This window comes from Staurois parvus, unplaced genomic scaffold, assembly GCF_062004578.1.
Source record: "Staurois parvus isolate SC_StPar_1 unplaced genomic scaffold, SC_StPar_1.0 ptg000153l, whole genome shotgun sequence".
NCBI lineage: Eukaryota > Metazoa > Chordata > Amphibia > Anura > Ranidae > Staurois > Staurois parvus.
The window spans coordinates 22950366-22976707 of NW_028317949.1; the positions used below are offsets into that span (position 1 = coordinate 22950366).

The 26342-nt window shown below is 40.7% G+C and overlaps 1 protein-coding gene across 4 annotated transcripts in view; it reads right to left on the bottom strand.

The window, feature by feature from the left end:
* Positions 1-218: 218 nt before the first annotated feature.
* The window catches only part of RNF152 (ring finger protein 152), a 58007-nt gene continuing 31883 nt past the window's right edge, over positions 219-26342 (bottom strand). For all 4 annotated transcript variants that reach the window (XM_089674850.1, XM_089674854.1, XM_089674851.1 and 1 more), the window contains exon 2: positions 219-5363. In XM_089674850.1, the coding sequence (XP_089530976.1) occupies positions 4621-5232 (612 nt within the window). In that variant the 5' untranslated portion in view covers positions 5233-5363 and the 3' untranslated portion in view covers positions 219-4620. The remainder of the gene's footprint in view (positions 5364-26342) is intronic.

The following is a 26342-nucleotide window of genomic DNA, read 5'->3' on the forward strand; positions in this document are numbered from 1 at the left end:
TCTTGACACATATCTGGATTTCACATTCATTTTAAGTTCCATTTTTGTACTGGGAATCCCACTGGGAATCATTTGGAGAGCAGCTGAAGCCCAGAGGCCCTGCTACTTTATTCTGATTCCATTTGAGATATGCAGCAGATGGTTGCATGCATGACCTGAATTATGAACAGTTTTACTTGTTTCATTTACTAAGCTTTATAAAATAAACAAACAAGAAATACAAGCTAAATGGAAGAATTTAATAACAAATAACAGGTGAACAAAACAATTTTTTATCTGTGCATACCCTGAAACATATACAAAAGCTCTACATGCGGAATTAATAGAAAGAGATTTAGATCTGTACTTTGAAAAAAGGACAGCCTCTAGCACAACATTTGAAAAATGAACACGTGCTGTAGAGCAAATTGTATGGCGTTACACAATGTGTACAATATTTGCCTTGCAGTTTGCACTAGATCATGTGCGTTAATTCCTCCGGATAATGAGTTCTTCCTACAGAGAAGAGGCTATAACACAATAAATGGATTGAACTGAAAGGTTTTATTTCACATCAAGACATTATTGAAGAACAGAAATAAATCTACAGAAGCCGGCTTTATGGATGGAAGAGATACTCTTTGATTGGCAATTTGAGGAAATGTAGTAAATTCTTACCTGAGTCACATCTCTTAATTTCAAAATCAATACAGAAACTTTTTACATCTTTTTTTTTTTTTTTAAAGTGACACTGATGAAGAAAAAAAAAAAAAAAAAAAAAAAAACACAAGAAAGTGGCCTGCCTGTGAAGAAAAGAATAGTTATCCGTCCCACTGCTTAAGCCACCAGTCTTTGTCTTGAGGACATCAAGAAGAAAAAATGTCAGCATCTGATACATTTTCAGATGACTAAGCTGGCAGGCTCCCCTCTCAGCACTGTGGTGCCTTCCACCGGTTTCTACATCTCTACTGTGCTCTATAGTAATGCTGTGGCTTTCGGATGAAACCACAAAGTACAGAGGGGACCAGGTACCCAGCACTCCCAGAAATTCTGGATACAGAAGACTTTTCAGCAAGCTCATCTTTTCAAGACTACGAAGACTGGTGGGACACATACGTATTAATACTTTTCTTTGCCAACAAGCCTCATAGTTAGCTTTTTTGAAATAGAGACAAAGAGGTTGATTTACTAAAAGGTAAATAGGCTGGTCACTATGCAAGGGAATTATGGTCAGAACTTCGTGAACGAGGTGAAGCTGCGCTGACTTCCATCATTCAAGCTGGTGCATGCAAAAATGTTTTTTTAAAAAAACAAAAAAACATTCCTTTCACAAAATTAGGTATTCTTTGCAAAGTGAAATTTCACCACATTAACTAAGCTTTGTGGAAAATTCACTTGCAAAATTAACAGTTCACAGTATTTACCTTTACTAAAACAACTCAAATCTCGAAGATAATCTTCAGAGATATAATGCAGTGTTATTCCTGTAACAGAGCATAAGAATACACACATAAATCTGGGTTGTAATATACTAGTATATAATGTGACTAGCAATAATAAAAAGGTAGCAGCAGGAACACGTAATATAGAAATATGGAAACTTAAGCCGGCCATAGAGAATTCGAATCTCCCTACTGAACTGGATGAGATTCGAACCATGTATGGGCAGGCTGAATGTACCCAAGTTGACTGATCGAACAACTTGGGTACAACCAGCCTGTCAGGTTTTACATGTGATTATTATAGAGGACAGCATTAATCACTGTGTTCTCCTGGTGGGGATACCCCCCTGCCGAGAGAACACAATGACTCCACGGGAGAGATTTCCCCAATAACAATGACTGTGTTGATGGGGTAATTGAGCAATTTTCTTTCCTGCAAGCTGAGTGCAGGAAAAAAATTTACTCCGTATATAGCCAAATTTACACAAGGTCTGTAACACATGAGTGGTAAAGCAATGATGAGGATGAGGGCCCAAAAGCCTGCACTTTCAGGACCAAGGTCACAACTAGCTGTTATATATCTAATCTAATGGGTTCCCTTTTAAGATGATTGCAATCACTACAACTTTTGCCCTGATGCCATTGTCTTCAAGATATTTCAACATTGCTCTTGGGGTGTTCTAGGCCTCAGCACAGGACCCACTTTCAGTTTTAGTTCACCAAGCGTTTTTTTAAATGTCAGCTACATATTCCTAGATGGTTTAGGATTCTCTAGATTAAGTCACTTTTGGCTGCAATGCCAGACAATTCTTAAAATAGAAAACAATTGGACAGTTTATAAAATTGTGTTCCACTGCCATTGTTCTCTTAAAGATAAAATGGCATCGTGACTCCTTATGTGAAATAATTATCTCTCATTCTGGCACAAAAGGTTCACTCTAGAAGAGAACTTTAAGCAGCTAGGATTTGAGCTGGCTATACATGGGTCATTTTTTTTTTCATTCAGCCAATGGGTTGAACAAAAAGACTGACCCAATTCCCCTATCTACACATTTGAAGTGATGTGCTATTGTATTCTGGCAGCGCGGAGAGTTTCCTGTCAACCGAATACACAGATCAGTCCTGCAGTCTACTACCTGCAAGGCTTTTATTGGACATTTGTTAAGATGCAGTGGCCAAGTATGGATTGAAATTTGGCTTGTCCATGCTGAACTTCAATCCATGTATGGTCAGCTTTACCCCAGATTGACAGCAAGACCACTTGGGATTCCTGTGTATGGCTAAATTTGTGCTGGGCTACTTTGCATACCACCCCTCTACCCACATGAGAGCAGTCAGTCTGACAACTGATCATTGCACTGTTGGGGGGCAGATCTGTGTGTCATTTGTTTCCCTACACATACCTGGAGTTATTTCTTGGGTAGCCGGAGACTGCAGGAAAAGAAAAGTATTGGCTGCTAAAAGTCACTCCTGTAAAATGAACCTGTTCTTTTCTCTAGTATGAACAAAGAGCAGGCTTAGTTTAAAGACGCCTCCTATAGTGGAATTTTCATCTGGCCTGATCCTTCATTTATTCTACTTCACTCTCTAATAATAGACTACATACACTTTAACCCCCAAAAGACAACTTTTTTCTTGCCTTCACAGATTTCTTAGAAAAACACAGCTCTAGATATTTTCAATTTATATAAACTCTGTAGGAATTTTAGCTGATTTTATTGTAAAAAAAATGTAATACTGTATTTACACTATTATGTACTCCATACAAGGCAAATAAATATGCAGATGTATGTTTAATTACTGCAAAATCTTAAGTATATACAGAAGAATGACTGTAGAGAAAAAAAAAAAAAGGAGAAAATGATCGGGTACATATTTTTTTACAGCTGTAAATAGTCTGCAATGAAAAAAAATGTGGCAGAAAATATTACAAAAACATGAAAGTTTTAATGTTGACAGTTCATCTATTTTTATATCCTACAACTTTAATCATAGTTTATTGATGGGCCAGCTTCACAAAGACAATGGCATACAAATAATAGCATAATAATTACTACTTATCCATCCACAAACTATCATTACGTTCTTTTGCTTTGTGGCTAAATTGCAGAAACATAACCTTTGATACCCATCACACATCTCCTTTAGCTGTCAAGATGAGTTTCTAAGTTAAAATAGAGAACCGAAAGACACCCAACAATTTTTTTCTATTACATACATATTGGCTTAGGAAAGTGACATTTGACAAAATAAAAGTATTGGTTATATTCTGGAATGAATCTCTAGATAAAAAAAAAAAAAAAAAAAGTTTACAATTTTCCAACAAGATGTTACATCATTATGATTGAATATGGACTCTATATTTAATAATAAAGCCTTGTTCCACATAACACTCCTTACCAAATATTACGAAGTGCTATGATCCACCAAATATACTTCAGTATGTCGCTATTATCATCTTTATTGCAAGAAGATGAGATTACTCCTTCCCTGATCATCATGTGTAAGACACGTACCACCATGTTTTACTTGCATCACACAGATAAGCTTGAAACCTTAACCCTACATATAGTACATTCAGCCTCATCTGTTTTATAGGCACCTGAAAAAAAATGCAGGAAATTGATAATATATGACAATCAATTGCAGGCAGTACAATGTTTAATGTACTACAAAACATTATATTCCTATAACAGCCATGTCAGTAAAAGGAGACCTGAGATGTATGCAGATACATATTATTGATGTACTCAAAAGAAAGGCTTGTTTTGATATCTGCTTGGTTATAGTTCTAATGACTATCCCTCTTGACTTTCTCCATCCTTAAAAATTTACCAGAGATTTGTTAATTGTACTCATGTTGAACTAAATCTCAAGGAAAAAAAGTTGCTTGATCAATGTCTGGTGGATATGGCCATACCACAATGAGCTAAGAAGTCATCATACTACCCTACAGTCATATGTACCACGCAAGTCCTGTTTAAGAAGGAATGATGACTGTGCATGCAATCTTCATTAACTCTAACCAAACTGTTAGAGGGGAAAGCTGGGACATCTCTCTCTCTCGTGCCCCAGAACTCCAGAAGTTATCAAGTTCCCACCCTTTTGCAGTTGATATTGGTTTCATAATACAATGCTCCTGTGTACGTTTGCTTTTATTTTAACATATACGTGGCAAAGAGTATAGGAAGAATCCATTTCAACCACATGAAATGACCGTGAAGCGCTTAGAGATACAGGACATGTTGTGCAGGACAATTCCAAGTAAGAAGACCAAAACACATGCTACCAAAATGACAGTGCAAACTCCAGACCAGGTGGAACTTTTCACAACACCCCTTCTTTCATGTTCCTCCTCTGCAATATCCTGTGCCATAGTACCTTGCAGGGGTTGCTGTTCCATTGGCATGGTCACCAGGGTGACTGGTTTTTGCTGATTTGCTGGTAGTAATCTGCAGCCTATATCACCAGGCAACAGAGCCCTTTCTTTGGTGACAGGAAGTGGCCACATGTAGCATCCATTGCTTGGTAATTTAATAAAGACCGGGGTGTTTTCTGAAGTGTGAGGAATTGCAATGACTGCCACTACATCTGGATCGTCAGGTAGCTGGGACACGGAATATCCAGGAGGTAACCTTGTAACACCTCGGCACCACGGGCATCTAAGGTCTTTCTGGCTAGCCCTCATTTGCTGCAGGCAAACCGAACAGCAAGTATGCTTGCAATCAAGTAATTTTGGCCTTCTTCGAGGACTGTAATAATTGAAACAAATTTGGCACTCTAACAGAGAATCCTGGGACAGAGTTTCCATGGTAGACTTGGCTTAATTCCTCGGATTCTTATGTTTATGGGAAAGCAGTGACGGTTGCTATTTCACTAAGCCACTTAGTCCTTTGGTTAAAGTATCAGGTGGGAATAAAATACATTCAAAATCTCCAGACTCTAGAAGAAAACACAAGAAAGAAAAAACGTTAGATATTCTGAGTTACTTTTAAATATATACCTGCAGCAAAATTATGAGGATTTCTATTGACCAGTTCTTGTACCAAAAGTAAGTTAAAAGCAGAATTTTAAGGTACATCAACAAATCTAGATTGGCAACAGTGACATCATAAGTATTCATTGCACTTTATCCTTCTTTTGCATTGGATGCAGCTTCTTTTGTCAAAACACTACTAATACTATGCAGCAACTAGCTGAGACATACCCTGTAAAAGGGGCAATGAAATACTACTTCCAATATAATCACTTTGGTAGCAAGGAACAAGAATTATAATGTAGGTTATACTTTACCTAGATGTACACTTTAAATGATGTGATTATATACAATAGATCAGGGTGTGATGATTGTGCGCACAGATTGGACACGGACAACCATTTTTTTTTGTTAAAGATCCACCATCTTGTATCATACTCTGCAAATATCATTCTCTCTCCCTCCAGCCCCCTTGCAAGGAATGTGGTCTGTGTGTGTGCCGAGTTCAGGAGTGCACAGGGCACAGCTGGATATGCTTCATGGTTGGAAACCCAATTAGCTGGTTCCATGATGTCTCTCAGACCCTTGCCTTGGCATGGTCGTAAAGCTATAAATCAGTCTGTCACTGGACATGAAAAGCATTCCAGAATGGCAGTAAAACATACATCCCACTTGAAACCACTTTTTCATATAAATGCATAAATCCCAACAGGAACAAGGTACAATAAAGCAAAGCATATATTCAGATAGGTCAGTTTAAATACGAGTCACCTGACACATTAACACCCCTATGTGGCACCTACACGAGAGTAGAAAGCAATATGTCATTATCTGGAACGGTAAGATATGTCATTTGGTGTCTAGACATTCAGGATATCATTCTGCATATTAATCTACCAGTGCCTAGGCTGCTACATGTACCTAGTGAAGGTTATTGGCCATGGTATAAATGAGGGAGAGATTTGGTCATATCCTGAGTCGCCGCCTAAACACCCCTTCCTAAATGAGGCGATTGGTTCTCTACTTTAAGGAAACATCCTGCTGGGTTCCTAGAAAACAGGCTGTCATGTCTGGAGAGAGAGCTGAAGAGATTCTCCCTTTTAACATCAGCAACCAACTTTGGAAGAAAAGGCACCCTTTTGTTCAGGACACTTGGACTCTGCTTAAACCAGGACTTCTGCAAGTACTCCTTTATCTCTCTGTTGTGTTATTGCTATATATATATATACAGTTGTGACCAAAATTATTCAACCCCCAATGCTGTAAAGGGGTTTAGGGACTATAGTGTACATTTGGAATTGTATTCAGAATCAAATCCTACAAGGACGTTGTAACTACCCAAATGCAACTAAAATGACATCAATTGTTTATGTAATACAGTAGTAAATGGTTCTTATGTGGTTTCTTCATTGCCACAATTATTCAACCCCTTAAAGACTACCACTCTGAAGAACAGAGGTTCATACAGGTGCTTTCCATCAGGTATTGAAAACACCTGTGGATGTCACCGAGCAGCAATCAAGCATAATAAGCACCAATTAGGCAGCTTTAAAATGACTGTGATACTCAGCTCCTTCTAGACATTTACTGGTGTGGTTACAAACATGGTGAAGGCAAGAGAATGGTCCAGGAAGACAAGAGAAGAGGTGATTTCTCTTCACAGGAAGGGCAATGGCTATAAGAAGATTGCAAAGATGTTAAACATACCAAGAGACACCTTAGGAAGCATCATTCGCAAATTCAAGGCAAAGGGCACTGTTGAAACGCTACCTGGTCGTGGCAGAAAGAAGATGCTGACTTCGACTGCTGTGCGCTACCTGAAGCGTAGAGTGGAGAGAAGTCCCCGTGTGACTGCTGAGGAACTGAGAAAAGATTTGTCAGATGTGGGTACAGAAGTTTCAGCCCAGACAATAAGACGCACACTGCGTAATGAAGGCCTCCGTGCCAGAACTCCCAGGCGTACCCCCTTGCTGTCTCCAAAGAATAAGAAGAGTCGACTGCAGTATGCCAAAAGCCATGTGGACAAACCACAAAAGTTGTGGGATAGTGTTCTGTGGACTGATGAAACAAAATTAGAACTGTTTGGGCCCATGGATCAACGCTATGTTTGGAGGAGGAAGAACAAGGCCTATGATGAAAAGAACACCTTGCCTACTGTGAAGCATGGTGGAGGGTCAATCATGCTTTGGGGCTGTTTTGCTTCTGCAGGTACAGGGAAGCTTCAGCGTGTGCAAGGTACCATGAATTCTCTTCAGTACCAGGAGATATTGGATGGAAACGTGATGCAGTCCGTCACACACCTGAGGCTTGGGAGACGTTGGACCTTTCAACAGGACAATGATCCCAAGCATACCTCCAAGTCCACTAGAGCATGGTTGCAGAGGAAAGGCTGGAACATTTTGGAGTGGCCATCGCAGTCACCAGACTTAAATCCGATTGAGAACCTCTGGTGGGACTTAAAGAAAGCAGTTGCAGTGCGCAAGCCTAAGAATGTGACTGAACTGGAGGCCTTTGCCCATGAAGAATGGGCGAAGATACCCGTAGATCGCTGCAAGACACTTGTGTCAAGCTATGCTTCACGTTTAAAAGCTGTTATAACTGTAAAAGGATGCTGTACTAAGTACTAAGATTGAATGTCACTTGGGGGTTGAATAAAACTGATAATGCTGTGAGCACAGAAAAGACATTTGTGGTTATTTCATTATAACTGTTATGTTATATTTGTCTGACCTACAAGTGCCTCTTTAATGTAAATGTAAGCAAGATGACTGAATGATCAAAAGCAATGTCAAACTGGCCAAAACACTCAATTTCAGTGGGGGTTGAATAATTTTGGTCACAACTGTATATCTATATCATCATTTCTGTAAATCTTTTTATTGCACCATTTTGAACTTTTTAGTAATAATCCTGTTTTCTGAAAAGTGTTGAACGGTTTCTAAAGCTCTTTAATGCAAACTAAGAATCCCTGTCTCTGAAGAGTGCTACTGTGTGTTTTAAAACCTCTGGATACATCTGTCTGCAGTGACAGTGTGTATACAGATGCTTATTCAAACATCATAGTGTTACTGCTAAGATTTGTGAGTTTCCGCCTTCTCTGTAAAAAGGTGGTGGTGGCAGTGTGAAGAGTTAATTGCGTAATTAAAATGACCCAGTAACAATCGCTCTTAGGCTGTTGGCACATAGATTATGGTCCAGTAAGCTGGAAAATCTTTGCACAGGGTGCAGCTGAGAGTGGCATTGTTACGCAAGTGGCAGCGCAGTTTTAGATTGGCTAGTCCTTCGGTCCAAGTTGGTGAGAAGGGCTGGGGTCTGACACCGCGATCGTCACAAAGGGTTACTCAACCAGGGTTCCATGGAACCCTAGGGTTTTTTCAGAGCTTGATTGGGGTTCCTTGAGCAACCTCCTGCCTCTAAGATAAATTTCTACTAACATCATTGATATTTGAAGCTATCTGTAAGGAGATAATGCTTCCCAATGACAAGTGTAAGGAGCATTCTTCCCACTAATGTATCAGGAGTTGTAGATATAATAATTTTTACCAGGGGATCCCTAAAACCGGAAAGGTATTTCAAGGGTTCCTCCGTGTTTAAAAGGTTGAGAAAGGCTGCCCTAGATCATGGTTAGTCAGACACACAAACCAAAACGCATCTATCGTTTGGACATAAGTCCTCATGCACACTGGACGTTTTTACAGCTGCTTTTTTTGGCTTGTGGATGTTTTTTTCTACAGCCAGTAAACCCCCCAGCATGTTATCCTGTGTGTCCATGCACACATACTGCCAGGGAATGAGAAGATCGCCACGACGCATGAATCTGCACATGCGTAGGATTCCAACAAGACAGAGGCAGGTGGGCACTAGGACCTAGGCGCGCCTGTGACCAATGACAGTGCTGGCAGGCACTAGGACCCAGGCGTGCCTGTCAGTGCCGGGCTGGCTATTTAAACCAGCTCTTGCAATGCTCACATTGCCGTATGGTCTTATTCCTGTTCCTAGTACTTGAGATTGCCTTTGTTGCCGAACCTGCCTGACCCGGATTATCGTGATTCTCTCCTGCCCTGATCCCTGGCTTGTCTGACCATTCTTCTGCTTTCTCCTGCTTACCTGACCTCCTGTTGCTGAACCTGGCCTGTGACCCGTTTATCCTTTTGCCTGCTGATCTGTACCGTCTGCCTTTGTGGTTACCGACCTGGCCTGTCTGACTACGTTATACACTACCTCTTCACATCTGGCTCTCACTTGTACCTACCACTGGCAAATCCACCTCTACCACAGCTGGTTGAACTCGGGGGTCGCGACCTGGTCTCAGGTCCATCCCCACCATCAGGGGCTCTGGTGAAACAGCAGACTGGGGCTTAGATTCTGCTCCCTGAGGGATTCCAGCCTGTGGGTCGCGAGAGGCTACCGCCAGTCGGTCCTTAACACATACTGTAGACTGTAATCAACGTTTTTTGGCTGGGACTTTTTTGGCTGGGAAAAAAACCCCAGGACTACTAAGCTTCTAGAGAGGTTTAGCTGTAAAATTGCTTGAATGCTGAAAACCATGGTAAAATTCAGCAAACTGGACCCCCCCCCCATTTTTTTGGGGGGTAAAAAAAAAAACCTGCAAATGCTGCGAAAAGCCGTTACACGCTAATGCAAAAACGCTAAAAAAAAAAAAAAAAAAACTGAAAAACTCACGTTTTAAGGTGACTTTACACAGCTAATGTAACCAGCGTTATCAAAATGTCCAGTGTGCATGAGGACTAGTAGCTATAATGTGGTTCACTTTAATGTACCCTGAAGGTTTATTCATTCGTATGTATTTTGCAGCAGCTTAAAGTGATATTAAACCCTCAGCTTTTTTAGCATTTTCAGCAGCTGATTTAATCATTGATTTAGTATGCAGTTTTATCTTTTAATCCTTGCCTATGTTACTTTTTAAGCTGGTGCCAAGAGTGCTGCCCCACATTTCCTGATTCAGGGTGGCTCCTTTCTCTTGTAGCATCCTGTGGAGTCACTCTTGCATGCCAGGACTGGAGTTTCTTCTCCCTGTACGGTTTGAATCAATAGAAACACAGAACCCCATGTACAATTGTGTTCAAAATAATAGCAGTGTGTTGAAAAAAGTAAATAAAGCTCAAAATCCTTCTAATAGCTTTTATTTCCATACACACAAATGCATTGGGAACACTACACATTCTATTCCAAATCAAAACATGAAGAAAAATTATATCAAATTTGTGTTGTTCCTCTAAAAAAAAAAAAATAAAGAAAAAAAAAAAATTTAAGAATATTAGACTGTTCAAAAAAATAGCAGTGTTTGTATTCTTCTTTACAAACTCAAACATTCACTATATAAACTGAAAAATGTTTGAAGATTTTGCTTTCCTTTGAATCACTTAATGAATATTTGGTTGTATAAGCACTGTTTCTGAGAACTGCTGTACATCTGTGTTGCATGGAGTCACCCAACTTCTGGCACCTGTGATCAGGTATTCCAGCCCAGGATGATTGGACTACATTCCACAGTTCTTCTCTATTTCTTGGTTTTGCCTCAGAAACTGCATTTTTGATGTCACCCCACAAGTTTTCTATTGGATTAAGATCCGGGGATTGGGCTGGCCACTCCATAACGTCAATCTTGTTAGTCTGGAACCAAGATGTTGCACGTTTACTGGTGTGTTTGGGGTCGTTGTCTTGTTGGAACACCCATTTCAAGGGCATTTCCTCTTCAGCATAAGGCAGCATGACCTCTTCAAGTATTCTGATGTATTCAAACTGATCCATGATCCCTGGTATGCGATAAATAGGCCCAACACCGTAGTATGAGAAACATCCCCATATCATGATGCTTGCACCACCATGCTTCACTGTCTTCACAGTGTACTGTGGCTTGAATTCAGTGTTTGGGGGTCGTCTGACAAACTGTCTCCGCCCACTAGACCCAAAAAGAACAATCTTACTTTCATCAGTCCACAAAATGTTGCGCCATTTCTCTTTAGGCCAGTCAATGTGCTCTTTGGCAAATTGTAACCTCTTCAGCACACGTCTTTTTTTCAACACTGGGACTTTGCGGGGGCTTCTTGCAGATAGCTTGGCTTCACATAGGCGTCTTCTAATTGTAACAGTACTCACAGGGAACTTTACACCTTCTTTCATCTTCCTAGAGCTGATTGTTGGCTGAGTCCTTGCCATTTTGGCTATTCTTCTATCCATTCAAATGGTAGTTTTTCGCTTTCTTCCACGTCTTTCAGGTTTTGGTTGCCATTTTAAAGCATTTGCGATCATTTTAGCTGAGCAGCCTATCATTTTCTGCACTTCTTTATATGTTTTCCCCTCTCCAATCAACTTTTTAATCAAGGTACACTGTTCTTCTGAACAATCTCTGGAACAACCCATTTTCCTCAGAATTTCAGAGAGAAATGCACTGTAACCAGCATGTACAACATTTGTTGCCTTCTTTCCTTAAATAAGGGCAATAATTGCCACCTGTTCTTCATAGAATGAATGACCTCACTAATAGAACTCCACACTGCTATTATTTTGAACATGCCCCTTTCAATTAGTGAGTCAATTACACAGAATCAGCAGCATGCATGTCATGACTGTTGGGTCTGTTGGATTTCTATTACTCTACTACACCTGCTAGTAAATTATTTGCCATGTAGAAATATAATTTCTACCAAAAACAGTGATTGATCAGGTTAGTGATGTCTGACTGCTATTATTTTGAACACAAAATATGTGTTCTGTGCACAACAGAAACATACAGCCCTATGAATGACAAGGCACTGTCCTGCTTCCCCGTACCCCCCTTTTCTTCATCAAGCTAACAGACTGTTTCTTGTGAAGACCAGAAGTTCAGGGAAGCAACGCAGAGAGAATTGTTCGCTGTAAACTGCAAATGCTGGGGTAAGAATTTAATTTACCAGGGCAGGTTTATTTACATTGTGCTTAAAAAGAATTGGCTCCAGCACAAGTTACCCAGAACTGCAGCGCGATGTACACTATGCATTAAGGTAAAAAAAACCTGTGTGCTGTAGGATCGCCCCAGCCCCCCCTTAGTTTTATTGGAGCCTGATCCATTCCAGCGATGTGCATGAGAGCGCTGTCTCCCTCCTCATTGGGCAGATTGATAGCAGTGGGAGCTATTGTCTCCCATTGCTGTCAATCACATGATGTAGCAGGGTGGGGCCAAGTCACCTGGTCTGTATCAGCTACCTCTGATGAAGTCACGTGGTGTGTGACGATACGCGTGAGAAGTCAGGTGACATCAGCGCTCCATTATTTGATTCTGACCGCTGTTTCATGTGTTTTTTTTCAATACTATTATCATGCAAGTTCATATGTGTTAATAAAATATATGCCTTTTAAAAAGAAGCCTACTGCACTATGGTCTTTGTGGTTGTCGAGCTTCATCCACAAAGTTGGCTGAAACTGGGTGCCATTTTTGAAGATCCAGTGGTGATTCATAAGTGGAAGAGTGCACAGAGAAGCAAGTTATGTGTTACCCCCACTAATGGGGGGGAAATTGTTTGTTTGTGTCCACATACAGGTACATGCGAGAAGGTGAGAGTTCACCTGGAAGTCTATGTTCACTGTGGTGATTCACATGTATTGAAGATTTACAGCACTGAGATTTTGGGTGCAATCACCAGCAGGAAGTGTTTTTACTTATTTGGATTTTTTTTTGAAGAAGAATTGCATTATTTTTATGTTTTATCAGCTTTTGCGACTATTAGTCATGTTTTTGTTCGTGTATTTACATGTATTGATTTATGCTAGCAGCGCGACACTTTCATTTGTTTTAGTCTTTTTTTTTTATGTTTACACACAACACGTTTACAGCAGCTCATTTATTATTTTTATTATTTGGCAGCACACGATTTTCTTTTGCCTTTAAGGCTCAGGAGTGAGCCCGCATAGGTGCCCCCATGGAAAACGAAGAGGAAGGGTCTGGAGAGCTGGCAGAGGACCCCAGTAAAGGAACATTGGGGCTGCTCTGTGCAATTCTATTGCACAGAGCAGGGAAAGGGGAAAAAAAGGGGAAAGGGGAAAGGAAAAAGGAAAAAGGAAAAAAAGGGGAAAGGGGAAAGGAAAAAAAGGGGAAAGGGGAAAGGAAAAAAAGGAAAGGGGAAAAGGGAAAGGAAAAAAAGGAAAGGGGAAAGGAAAAAAAGGAAAGGGGAAAGGAAAAAAAGGAAAGGGGAAAGGAAAAAAAGGAAAGGGAAAAGGAAAAAAAGGAAAAAAGGGAAAGGAAAAAAAAGGAAAGGAAAAAAAGGAAAAAGGGAAAGGAAAAAAAAAAGGAAAGGGAAAAGGGGAAAGGAAAAAAAGGAAAGGGGAAAGGAAAAAGGAAAAAAGGGAAAGGAAAAAAGGGAAAGGAAAAAAGGGAAAGGAAAAAAGGGAAAGGAAAAAAGGGAAAGGAAAAAAGGGAAAGGAAAAAAGGGAAAGGAAAAAGAAAAGAGGAAAGGAAAAAGGAAAGGGGAAAGGAAAGAGGAAAGGAAAAAGGAAAGAGGAAAGGAAAAAGGAAAGAGGAAAGGAAAAAGGAAAGGGAAAGTTTAATGTTAATGTAAAGCTCTATGGGAAATGATTATAGCTTTACTGCCCTTAGCCTGTCTCCCTTCAGCGAAGATAAACTATTAAAATGAACCCGTTTAATTTGGGCCAGCAGGCAAATCCAGAATTCCCTTAAGCTCCCTGGTTAAGTGGAAGGATTACTCCACCAGCAAACTCAATGAACTTGCTGCAGGGCTTTCCCCAAACTGGAAATGTCCATCCAAAAGTAGTATCAAGCATTTCAACTGCTATATTGTTAAGAAAATCTGAATATGTTGAGGAATACGTTATTTCTTAAGTAATTACATACAAGCACTCTGCAGTCAATTTCCCTTTTTTGCATTGTAGCAGCTCTATAAACACAAGCGGAAATCAGTCATACAGATCTGTAGCTATGTGTCATAACACAACCAGGGATATACAGGAAACATCTGTGGTATGGTTTACTTGCACATCCTGTATGGCAGAAACATTTGGCTCTGCTAAGAATCTGAACATCTACATCTCAGTTTTAAATGATGTGTTTACAATAAAACAACAACTCGGAACGACAATTGTCAACTACAGGGAAGTGAGGTTTTTGCCCACCACTCCCAAACAGTTTCCAACTTAAATCTATCTACCAGAATTTATGTCTGTGTCGGCCTGTGGTGCACCATGTTATTACAAACAATTAAAGTGTATGTATAGACATTTTTTTTTACGTTTTGGATCACTATCACTGGGACAGAGTGATGAAAAATCGAAACTTGTATAGCGCCACTAGAAAATGAGGAGAGGGTACCATCTACCAATGGGGACACCTGGTGACAGTTATCTAAGTTACAGAGGAGTCGTCGTCCCCCCCACCCCCAGAGCTGCTGACTTTTAATATTAGGGCACTTACCTGTTCAGGGATCCAGCAGTGTCCTCACCCGAGCAGATTTCTCAGTCAGCTGCTGGCACTGCCATCTTGACTAAGGGATGCCACAAAGCTTCAATGTTGGTTTCCTACTGCACATGCTCAAATTGTGCTGGGCATTGTCAATGGGCCGTAGTCATCTGGGCCTGTGAAATTTCCCAGAGGGCTGCAGGGGTAAGCAGGGGAGGACCGAACCTCCAGCTTAGCTCGCCACAGCGAACTGAGCTGGAAGTGGGAGTAGGTACCTGTCGAAACCAGGTACCTGCTCCCCCCTCCTCACCAAAAGGAGCCAAATGTGGCAGCGGAGGGGGAAGAGGAAGATGAGCAGAGCCTCCACTTTTGGGTGGAACACTGCTTTAAATAGTATTTTAAAAGAAAAAAAAAAAATACACCACACACACACACCTGCACAGCTGTTCATCTATTGAAATTGCATGTAAGTTTATACTATGCAAAAATGAGGTGATACTGAATGTTCTCATGCTATATTCTCTACAGATCAAATGTGTGATTGTGGAAAATACCGCATTGTGGCATTAGATGGAGCTGATGAGCATACTTATTTCCTATGATAGTCACTGCCATCTGGTGGCCATAATGCAATACAACACACAGTTTCAATGGATGAACAGCTATAGAAGTTTATTTTTTCTATAAATAAACCCCATGGTATTTATAACAATGCCTCTCACTGACAACAGAGTAAGTGATGGTTTAGAGAACATGGCAATTGCTGGGGATAAAATTGAATCAGCCCCGTGATACTATTCAGCTCCATAATTTCATCACATTGGATAAAAGTATGCTTTGCAAGTTTCTAGAGGATGATGTATAAAAAAAAACAAAATGTGCCAACAAGAAAATTTCAATATAGCAGCTATTCCTAAACCTTGCTTTATTTTCACAGCAGGACTACAAAAATGACTGCAGGAAGCTTATTGGTGGCTATTCAATACATGATAAAGCTTCTTTTGTAGCACATATGTCTTGCATCATTCAGGGAATGAAATTCAATATACATTTTATAGTAAGTTTATAACACGGCATAGAGAATAGCAGTCAGTGGCATGAAAAGTAGAGTGCAGCATATGAAGTACAGTGGTCTGGGGCATACGGCACAATTTAGATTTTGCAGTAGTGCAGAGTATACAATGTAGAATAGAGCATATGAAGTGCAGTGTTCCAATGTATGTAACATACAGTACAAGACAGGGGCGGACTGACCATTTGAGCAATCGGGCACTGCCCGAGGGCCCGGGGTCAGTAGGCGGCCCCATGAAATGCCCCTGGTACCTTTTATAGGCTTTTTTGGGTGTGCTCTGAGTGTGGGCAAGGACACAGGGGCCCCATAACATGGGTACAGGGATGTCTATAGCAGAATGCAAGAACTGATTTACAAAGTACAAAGAGGATTCTTGCACAGATACCAGCTGCAGTCAGGGTAGTGGAAAACAACTGCCATATACTGCCTTACTCTTTACATTACATATTCTGGATTGTTCCTACACTGTAGATCACATTATTATAATAATAAATAATAATAATACAGGATTTATATAGCGCCAACAGTTTGCGCTGCGCTTTACACATACTCTGGACAACTGCTATCTCAATACTATACCATATACTACATACCCCAAACTGCTGCATGGTGTTATATAGTACAATACATATACCCCAGATCTTAATACACGGATTAAAAACTGTTCCTTTAATTTTTTTGAGCAGTGTAGAGCATTAAGTCAATTAAACTACTGGGCTATTGATCTGGTCAGTTAAGTAGGGAAAGGGGTTGTTAATTAGTTTCAGTTGCTTTGGTGTTAATAAAATTAACAGGTGCACTAGATGGGCATCAATGAGATGACCCCCAAAACAGGAATAGTATTACAGGTGGAGGCCACTGACATTTTTTTTCTCTCTACACATCTTTTCTGACTGTTTTTCACTAGTTTTGCATTTGGCTAGGGTAAGTGTCACTACTTGTAGCATGAGGCGGTACCTGGACCCTACAGAAGTTGCACAAGCAATCTAACTACTCCAGGATGGCAGATCAACACGTGCCATTGCCAGAAGGTTTACTGTGTCTCCCACCACAGTCTCAAGAGCATGAAAGATTCCAGAAGACAGGCAGTTACTCTAGGAGAGCTGCACAGGGCCGTAGAAGGTCCTTAACCCATCAGCAGGACCGGTATCTGCTCCTTTGTGCAAGGAGGAACAGGATGAGCACTGCCAGAGCCCTACAAAATGACCTCCAGCAGGCCACTGGTGCAAATGTCTCTGACCAATCAGAGACAGACTTCATGAGTGTGGCCTGAGGGCCCGACGTCCTCTAGTGGACCTTGTGTTCACTGCCCGGCACCATAGAGCTCATTTGGCATTTGCCATTGAACACCAGAATTGGCAGGTCCACCACTGGCGCCCTGTGCTTTTCACAGATGAGAGCAGATTCACCCTGAGCACATATGACAGATGTGGAAGGGTCTGTAAAAGCCGTGGAGAATGTTATGCTACCTCTAACATTGTTCAGCATGACCATTTTGGTGGTGGGTCAGTGATGGTCTGGGGAGGCATATACATGGAGGGACACACAGACCTCTACAGGCTAGACAATGGCACCCTGACTGCCATTAGGTAAATCCTTGGACCCTACGCTGGTGAAGTGGGTCCTGGGTTCGTCCTGGCGCACGACAATGCCCAACCTCATGTGGCGAAAGTATGCAGGCAGTTCCTGGAGGATGAAGGACTTGATACCACTCAATGGTCCCCATGCTCGCCTGACCTAAATCCAGTAGAACATCTCTGGGATAACATGTTTCAGTCCATCCGACACCGCCAGGATACACCTCAGACTGTCCAGGAGCTCAGTGATGCCCTGGTCCAGATCGGGGAAGGGGGGGGAATCCCCCAGGACACCATCTGTCCTCATTAGGAGCATGCCCCGACTTTATCAGGCATGCATACAAGCACATGGGGGCCATACAACCTACTGAGCACCATTTTGAGTTGCTGCAATGAAATTTCAGCAAAATGGACTAGCCTGCTGCATCATTTTTTCACTTTGGTTTTCGGGGTGTCTTTGAATTCAAGTCCTCTGTAGGTTGATCATTTTCATCAAACGATGGGGCATCCTTACGTTCCGAACACATAACCCAGTCCATATCAGTATAGATATACAGCATGATATTTTTCCCCATTGAGATCTGATGAGTTTTCAAAAAGTGTTACCATACTTTAATTTATTTGAGCTGTGTACAGGTATTTATACATCTTCAACAATTTATGCAATGCTTTCCATATTGTACACATTCTGATCAGTCCCTGCCCTCAGGGAGCTTACAAAATTACAGTCCTATCTTGCATACATCCATTTTAGGACCAATGTTCGTATGTCTTTGGAGTGTGGGAGGAAACCAGAATACCGATAGGAAACCCTCCCAAGTACAGGGAGAACATGCAAACTCCATGCAAGTGGTGTCCTGGTTGGGGTTCAAGCTGAGGACCCTACTGCTGCAAGTTAGAAGTGCTAACCACTAAGTCACTGCCAAATACCCCTCTGTGTAAGTCCCATCCCTTAGACTTCTATACACTTCTCACTCTAGAAATGCTGCACTTGTCAGAACCCATAGTAATCTGTTTCTTGTCGATCACCTATTGCTCTAACACAGAGGCTGCTACAATAATATGAAACATCTTGAATGCCAGGGCACTGTACTTCTACTTTTTACACAGAGATCACTCAAATGGTAACACATGCTAGTTTATGGTCAAAAGGGCTAATTCTAAAAAAGTTAGACCACAGACATGCCAACACCCTCATACACAGGTTCTTCTCTTTTTCTTAACGTTTTTCTTCACCTCGTGGAGGACACGTCGAGTTTTAGCTTATGATTAGTTTATGATTGATGTTTGTGTATATCTCAGATTAAAAAAAAAAAAAAAAAAAAAAAAGAAGGACAATATATACCGGCACTATACCATATCTGTAAAAAAAATATGTATAGGAAGAAATATAAACCTGATGGAATGTTTAAGCTGAAACAAATGCATAACTTCTGTACTGCTACTATGATTATATTTCTCTTCAATGATCTACTGAAGCAGACATTGATGGCAATATGGAAGATCTGAGATGTTTGTTCGGTTTTTTTATTTTTCCTGTTTTTTGGGAAGCAGAAAAGAAAGAGGTAATGCTGCACTTTTGTACACTGAAATCACTGAAGAGTTTGTGAGGAATTCTGAATTTCACCACATTCCAAAAATGGCCATAAATGGATTGAAATTTGGCAAGTTCAGTAGGAATTGGCTAAATTTCGATCCCTGTGTGGTCGTTCCTGTTCAAAAGTTGATCATTAGACTTCTGTCAAAAGGAAATGTTGAAAAACTTTTGTCGATCAGTCCCACAGTCAGAATACAATGGCATGGAGGAGAGGATTCCTCCATCCACCTTGCTTGTTTGGATGGGGGAATCTATTCAAATATCAGTCAAAAACAAGTTATCTATGGCCAGCTGTGGCCCTGTTAGGGGGTTCTCTAGACTGAGTGACAGTATGGTGCTGAATGATCCCTTCCCAACCCACCATGTTGTGACATGCACCAGCTCATTGTCTGGGTGTTGCACCTCAAATATATTAGGATAGAAGTAAGGCAGCACACAAAACACTTCCATTTCAGAGGGTGGAATGAAGCAACTACTACTCTTAGTTCAGTTTTATTATACTTATGGCATTGTTCAAATATCTGGAACTACAACTATGAAAAAAACAAAAAAACAAAAAAAAGACAGTCCACTACTAGCCTAATTGACAGCCTTTTCAGAATAACGAATGGGAATCTACAGTGTGTGTGCAGCCCAATAAGGAGGTTTTGCTGCTCAAGTGCACACTGCTCCACCTAGAAGATCTATGAGAAATGAAGACAGGTACGCCTATGATTTTTTGAAGAATGCTGGGGGGAGGGGTATATTTAACTAGTTGTAAATAGAAAATGCATATATATATATATATATATATACAGTCATGGCCGAAATTGTTGGCACCCTTGATATTTTTCCTGAAAATCAAGTATTTCACACAAAAAAGGTATTGCATTAACACATGTTTTGCTATACACATGTTTATTCCCTTTGTATGTATTGGAACAAATATAAAACAGAGGCAGAAAAGCAAAATATGACATAATGTCACACAAAACCCCAAAAATGGGCTGGACAAAAGTATTGGCACCCTTAACTTAATATTTGGTTGCACACCCTTTGGAAAACATAACTGAAATCAGTCGCTTCCTATAACCATCAATAAGCTTCTGACACCTCTCACCCGGAATTTTGGACCACTCTTCCTTTGCAAACAGCTCCAGGTCTCTCTTATTGGAAGGACACCTTTTCCCAACAGCAATTTTAAGATCTCTCCACAGGTGTTCAATGGGATTTAGATCTGGGCTCATTGCTGGCCACTTCAGAACTCTCCAGCGCTTCTTTGCCATCCATTTCTGAGTGCTTTTTGACGTATGTTTGGGGTCATTGTCCTGCTGGAAGACCCAGGATCTTGGACGCAAACCCAGCTTTCTGACACTGGGCCCTACAGTGCGACCCAAAATCCTTTGGTAATCCTCAGATTTCATGATGCCTTGCACACAGTCAAGGCACCCAGTGCCAGAGGCAGCAAAACAACCCCAAAACATCATTGAACCTCCACCATATTTTACCGTAGGTACTGTGTTTTGTTCTTTGTAGGCCTCATTCCGTTTTCGGTAAACAGTAGAATGATGTGCTTTACCGAAAAGCTCTATCTTGGTCTCATCTGTCCACAAGACGTTTTCCCAGAAGGCTTTTGGCTTACTCAAGTACATTTTGGCAAACTGTAGTCTTGCTTTTTTATGTCTCTGTGTCAGCAGTGGGGTCCTCCTGGGTCTCCTGCCATAGCGTTTCATTTCATTTAAATGTCGACGGATAGTTCGCGCTGACACTGATGCTCCCTGAGCCTGCAGGACAGCTTGAATGTCTTTGGAACATGTTTGGGGCTGCTTATCCACCATCCGGACTATTCTGCGTTGCAATCTTTCATCAATTTTCCTCATCCGTCCACGACCAGGGAGATTAGCTACAGTGCCATGGGTTGCAAACTTCTTGATAATGTTGCGCACTGTGGACAAAGGCAAATCTAGTTCTCTGGAGATGGACTTGTAACCTTGAGATTGTTGATATTTTGCCACAATTTTGGTTCTCAGGTCCTCAGACAGTTCTCGTCTCCTCTTTCTGTTGTCCATGCTTAGTGTGGCACAGACAGACACACAATGCAAAGGTTAAGTGAACGTCTCTCCTTTTTATCTGCTTTCAGGTGTGATTTCTATATTGCCCACACCTGTTACTTGCCCCAGGTGAGTTTACAGGAGCATCACATGCTTGTAACATTCTTATTTATCCGCAGTTGTGAAAGGGTGCCAATACTTTTGTCCAGCCCATTTTTGGAGGTTTGTGTGACATTATGTCGAATTTGCTTTCTTTCCTCCCTTTTTTTGTTTTGTCCCAATACACACAAAGGGAATAAACATGTGTATAGCAAAACATGTGTTAATGCAATACGTTTCGTGAGAAATACATGATTTCCTGGAGAAATATCAAGGGTGCCAACAATTTCGGCCATGACTGTATATACACACACACACACACACACACACACACATATATACACACATACATCTACATAATACATACATACACACACACACACATATATACACATACATACATACACACACATACATACATACATACATACACACACACACACACATACATATATATACACACATACATACACACACACACATAGATACACAGATACATACATACGCACACACATACACACTGAAGGAAATAATTATTTGATGCCCTGCTGGTTTTGAATGTTTGTCCACTCACAAATAAATGATCAGCCTAAAAATCGAATGGTAGGTGAGAAACAGAATAGCAACAAAAAATTCAGAAGAAATGCATGTCTCTTAAAGGGAGTGCTGCTAATCTAATTTTGTTACCTGTATAAAAGACACCTGTCCACAGGAGCAAACAAGCAAATCAGATTCCAAACTCTCCACCATAGCAAAGACCAAAGAACTGTCCAAGGATGTCAGGGACAAGATTGTAGACCTACACAAGGGTGGACTGGGCTACCAAACTATGGCCAAGCAGCTTGGTGAGAAGGTGACAACAGTTGGTGCAATCATTAGCAAATGTAAGAAACACAAAACAACTGTCAGTCTCCCTAGGTCTGGTGCACCATGCAAGATCTCACCCTGTGGAGTGTTAATGATCATGAGAACAGTGAGGAATCATCCCAGAACTACACATGAGGATCTTCTCAATGATCTCCAGGCAGCTGGGACCACAGTCACCAAGAAAACAATTGGTAACACACTACGCCGACAAGGATTGAAATCCTTCAGTGCCCGCAAGGTCCTTCTGCTCAAGAAAGCACATGTCCAGGCCCATCTGAAGTTTGCCACTGAACATCTGAATGATGCAGAGGAAAGTGTTCAAAAGTGTTGTGGTCAGAGGAGACCAAAATCAAGCTCTTTGGCATCAACTCAACTCACCGTGTTTGGAGGAGGAGGAAAGCTGCCTATGACCCCAAAAACACCATCCCAACTGTCAAACATGGTGGTGGAAACATTCTGCTTTGGAGATGTTTTTCTGCTAAGGGGACATGACAACTGCACCGCATCAAAGGGACGATGAACGGAGCAATGTACCGTCAAATCTTGGGTGAGAACCTTCTTCCCTCAGCCACGGCATTGAAAATGGGTCGTGGATGGGTGTTCCAGCATGACAGTGACCCAAAACATACAGCCAAGGCAACAAAGGAGTGGCTCAAGAAGAAGCACATTAAGGTCCTAGAGTGGCCTAGACAGTCTCCAGACCTTAATCTGATTGAAAATATTTGGAGGGAGCTGAAAGTTTGAGTTGCCAAACGCCAGCCACCAAACCTTAATGACTTGGAGAGGATCTGCCAAGAGGAGTGGGCCAAAATCCCCCCTGAGATGTGTGCAAACCTGGTGACCAACTACAGGAAACGTCTGACCTCTGTGATTGCCAACAAGGAATTTGCCACCAAGTACTAAGTCATGTTTTGTGAAGGGGATCAAATACTTATTTCCCTCATGAACATGCAAATTAGTGCATAATTTGTTAGACGTGCATTTCTTTTGAATTTTTTATTGCTATTCTGTCTCTCAGAGTTACAATACACTTACCATTCGATTTTTAGACTGATCATTTCTTTTTGAGTGGGTAAACATTCAAAATAAGCAGGGGATCAATTACTTATTTCCTTCACTGTACATGACTTAACAGTGACAGTATTATGTAAACCAATAATCCACAAATCCACTGAATGTGCACTTACAAACCTTAAAAGTGAGAGAGTATAATGTAAAACAACTATCCACTGCGCTTGTGAACACTTAGCGATCAAACATAATGCAAAGTCCCATATATTCCACACTGACTGTATATGGACAGATATATTCACAATTATATCCACAATGCTTGTGACCACTTTTGTATAACATCAAAAACAAGTCCCACATGATCCATGATGACTTTATGTGAGCAAGTGTATTCACACCACTATATCATAGTGTACAGTGCTTCTGTGACACCCATTTGTGCTCCTCCACAATTATGCGCTCACCTTAGCGTTTGACCAATAATGACACGCAAACTACGCTTTTCCCTTTTAACCCGGGCAGGTATATGTAAAGTACAACTTCTTCCCACTCTTTCCAAACACCTTATAAGGAATCCACTCCATTCCACAGTCATGTAGAGAAAAAAAAAAAAAATACCGCTGAATATAGTGTAGTATGTTCAACAAAACCAGCCTTTATTTTAAAAGAATGCACTCACATTAAAATGTGTCCTCCTGGGACACCGCAGTGTGAAACTCACTGACACAGTGATCTCCAGAATATTTGGCTGCGGTTATCCCACTTGCAAAATGGCAGCATGTAGACTTCCGGTTTGCGGATTGAAGTCATCAGCCCACCCTACGTGTTACGTCACAACACATGACTTCATCAGGACACACACTGCATCCAGAAAGTATTCACGGCGCTTAACTTTTGCCACATTTTGTTATGTTAAAGCCATATTCCAAAATGGATTAAATTCATTTTTTTCCCTCAACATTCTACAAAACAATACTCCATAATGACAATGTGAAAGAAGTTAGTTTTGAAATCTTTGCAATTTATTGTAAAAAAAAACAAAAAAAAACCACCACCACAAAACACACACACACACGCATGCATAAGTATTCACAGCCTTTGGTCAATGCCTTTAGCACCAATTACAGCCTCAAGTCATTTTCAGTATGATGCTACAAGCACACCTATTTTTTAGCAATTTCTCCTATTCTTCTTTGCAGTATCTCTCAAGCTCCATCAGGTTGGATGGGGAGCGTCGGTGCACAGCAATTTTCAGATCTCTCCAGAGATGTTTAAATCGGGTTCAAGTCTGGCTGGGCCACTCCAGGATATAACAAAGGAGTGGCTACGGGCCAACTCTGTATGTGGCCTGTGTGCTTGGGGTCGTTGTCCTGTTGAAAGATGAACCCTCACTTCAGTCTAAGGTCCAGAGTGTTCTGGAACAGGTTTTCATCAATGATGCCTCTGTACATTGCTGTATTCATCTTTCCTTCAATCCCGACTAGTCTCCCAGTTCCTGACGCTGAAAAACATATCCACAGCATGATGCTGCCACCACCATGCTTCACTGTAGGGATGGTGGTTCCAAACTTCTTCCATTCATGGATGATGGAATCCACTGTGCTCATTGGGACCTTCAATGCTGCAGAAATGTTTCTGTACCCTTCCCCAGATCTGTGCCTACGGACAATTTCTTGGACTTCATGGCTTGGTTTGTGCTCTGACATGCACTGTTAACTGTGGGACCTTATATAGACAGGTTTATGCTTTTCATAATCATGTCCAATCAACTGAATTTCCCACAGGTGGACTCCAATCAAGTTTTGGAAACATCTCAAGGATGATCATTGGGAACAGGATGCACCAGAGCTCAATTTTGAGTGTCATGGCAAAGACTGAATACTTATGTACATGTGGTTTATTTCCTTTTTATTTTTATTAAATTGCAAAGATTCAAGACCAACTTCTTTCACATTGTCATTATGGGGTATTGTTTGTGGAATGTTGAAATAAAAAAGGAATTTAATCCATTTTCAAATTAGGCTGTAACATAATAATGTGGCGAAAGTTAAGCGCTGTGAATACTTTTTGGATGCACTGTGTGTGTGTGTACACACACAAAATACAGTGCCTCCACAACTTTATCCCCAAGTTGTCTTGTGTGCTCCTTGGCCTTCACAATGCTGTTTGTTCACCAATGTTCTCTAGCAAAACCTCTGAGGGCTTCACAGAACAGCTGTATTTATACAGAGATTAATAGATTTTAGTTAGGGGTATCAGAGTAAAGGGGGCTGAATACAACTGCACGCCACACTTTTCATTATTTTTTACAAATATCTGAAAACCATTTATCATTTTCCTTCCACCTCACAATTATGTGCCACTTTGTGTTGGTCTATCACATAAAATACATTTACGTTTTTTGTTGTAACATGACAAAATGTGGACAATTCCAAGGTGTATGAATACTTTTTCAAGGCACTGTAAATTCATACAATTAGATCTATACTTTCTGCATTTTCATACACACAGTGATGCTTTCTGGCATCCTCTATGGTCACAGAGCCTTAGCAGCAAGAGAATCAATTACACAACCTATGGGAAAATCATACTTCACAATAATATTTTCTATTGAGCAGTCCGTGCAAAATACAAAAAAACTTTCCAGGACTTATGACTTTAACTCGTTAAAACTGGAAAACTAATTTCCATACTAGAATAAACTTTCTTGTTTGATCATTGGCTATTCGCATACAAATTTCTCATTTAATTAGCTGGTTGAGAGAATTTATAGGCAGCAGGTCAACTTTCAAACACCATCCATTACACGTATAAAACAGATACAGAATATGCACATAAAGATTTGATTAAATCACCAAAAACAGTCATGAAATCAGCATGCTGGAAGTATGCAGAATAATAAGACCAATCCAAACAATTAAAAAGAAAACTAAACTGATTCTGTGTTTTGTTACATTTGTTACACAGAAAGCAGTTGTAGAACATTTTCCATTAATATTTTTAGAAAGAAGGCTAGAGAAGTCAGACATATTCTGGTTGATTTTATTATGCCCAGTCTAGTGATTAACCACAGCTGTAATCTAAAGTAAGTGGCTCTGTCTATTTCAGTGGTATATGAAGAACTAGAAAAAGAAAGCCAACACCCCTAAAAAAGGTAGCCTTCCCTTTACAAACTTGGGCAGCTGCTTAATAATCTGTAGTCTGTGGTGTCAATAGGAGAAATTGCATCAGTGAAGGTGGGAGGAATGATGTGCCACTGTGTCGGTGAAAGCAATGTCGCCTC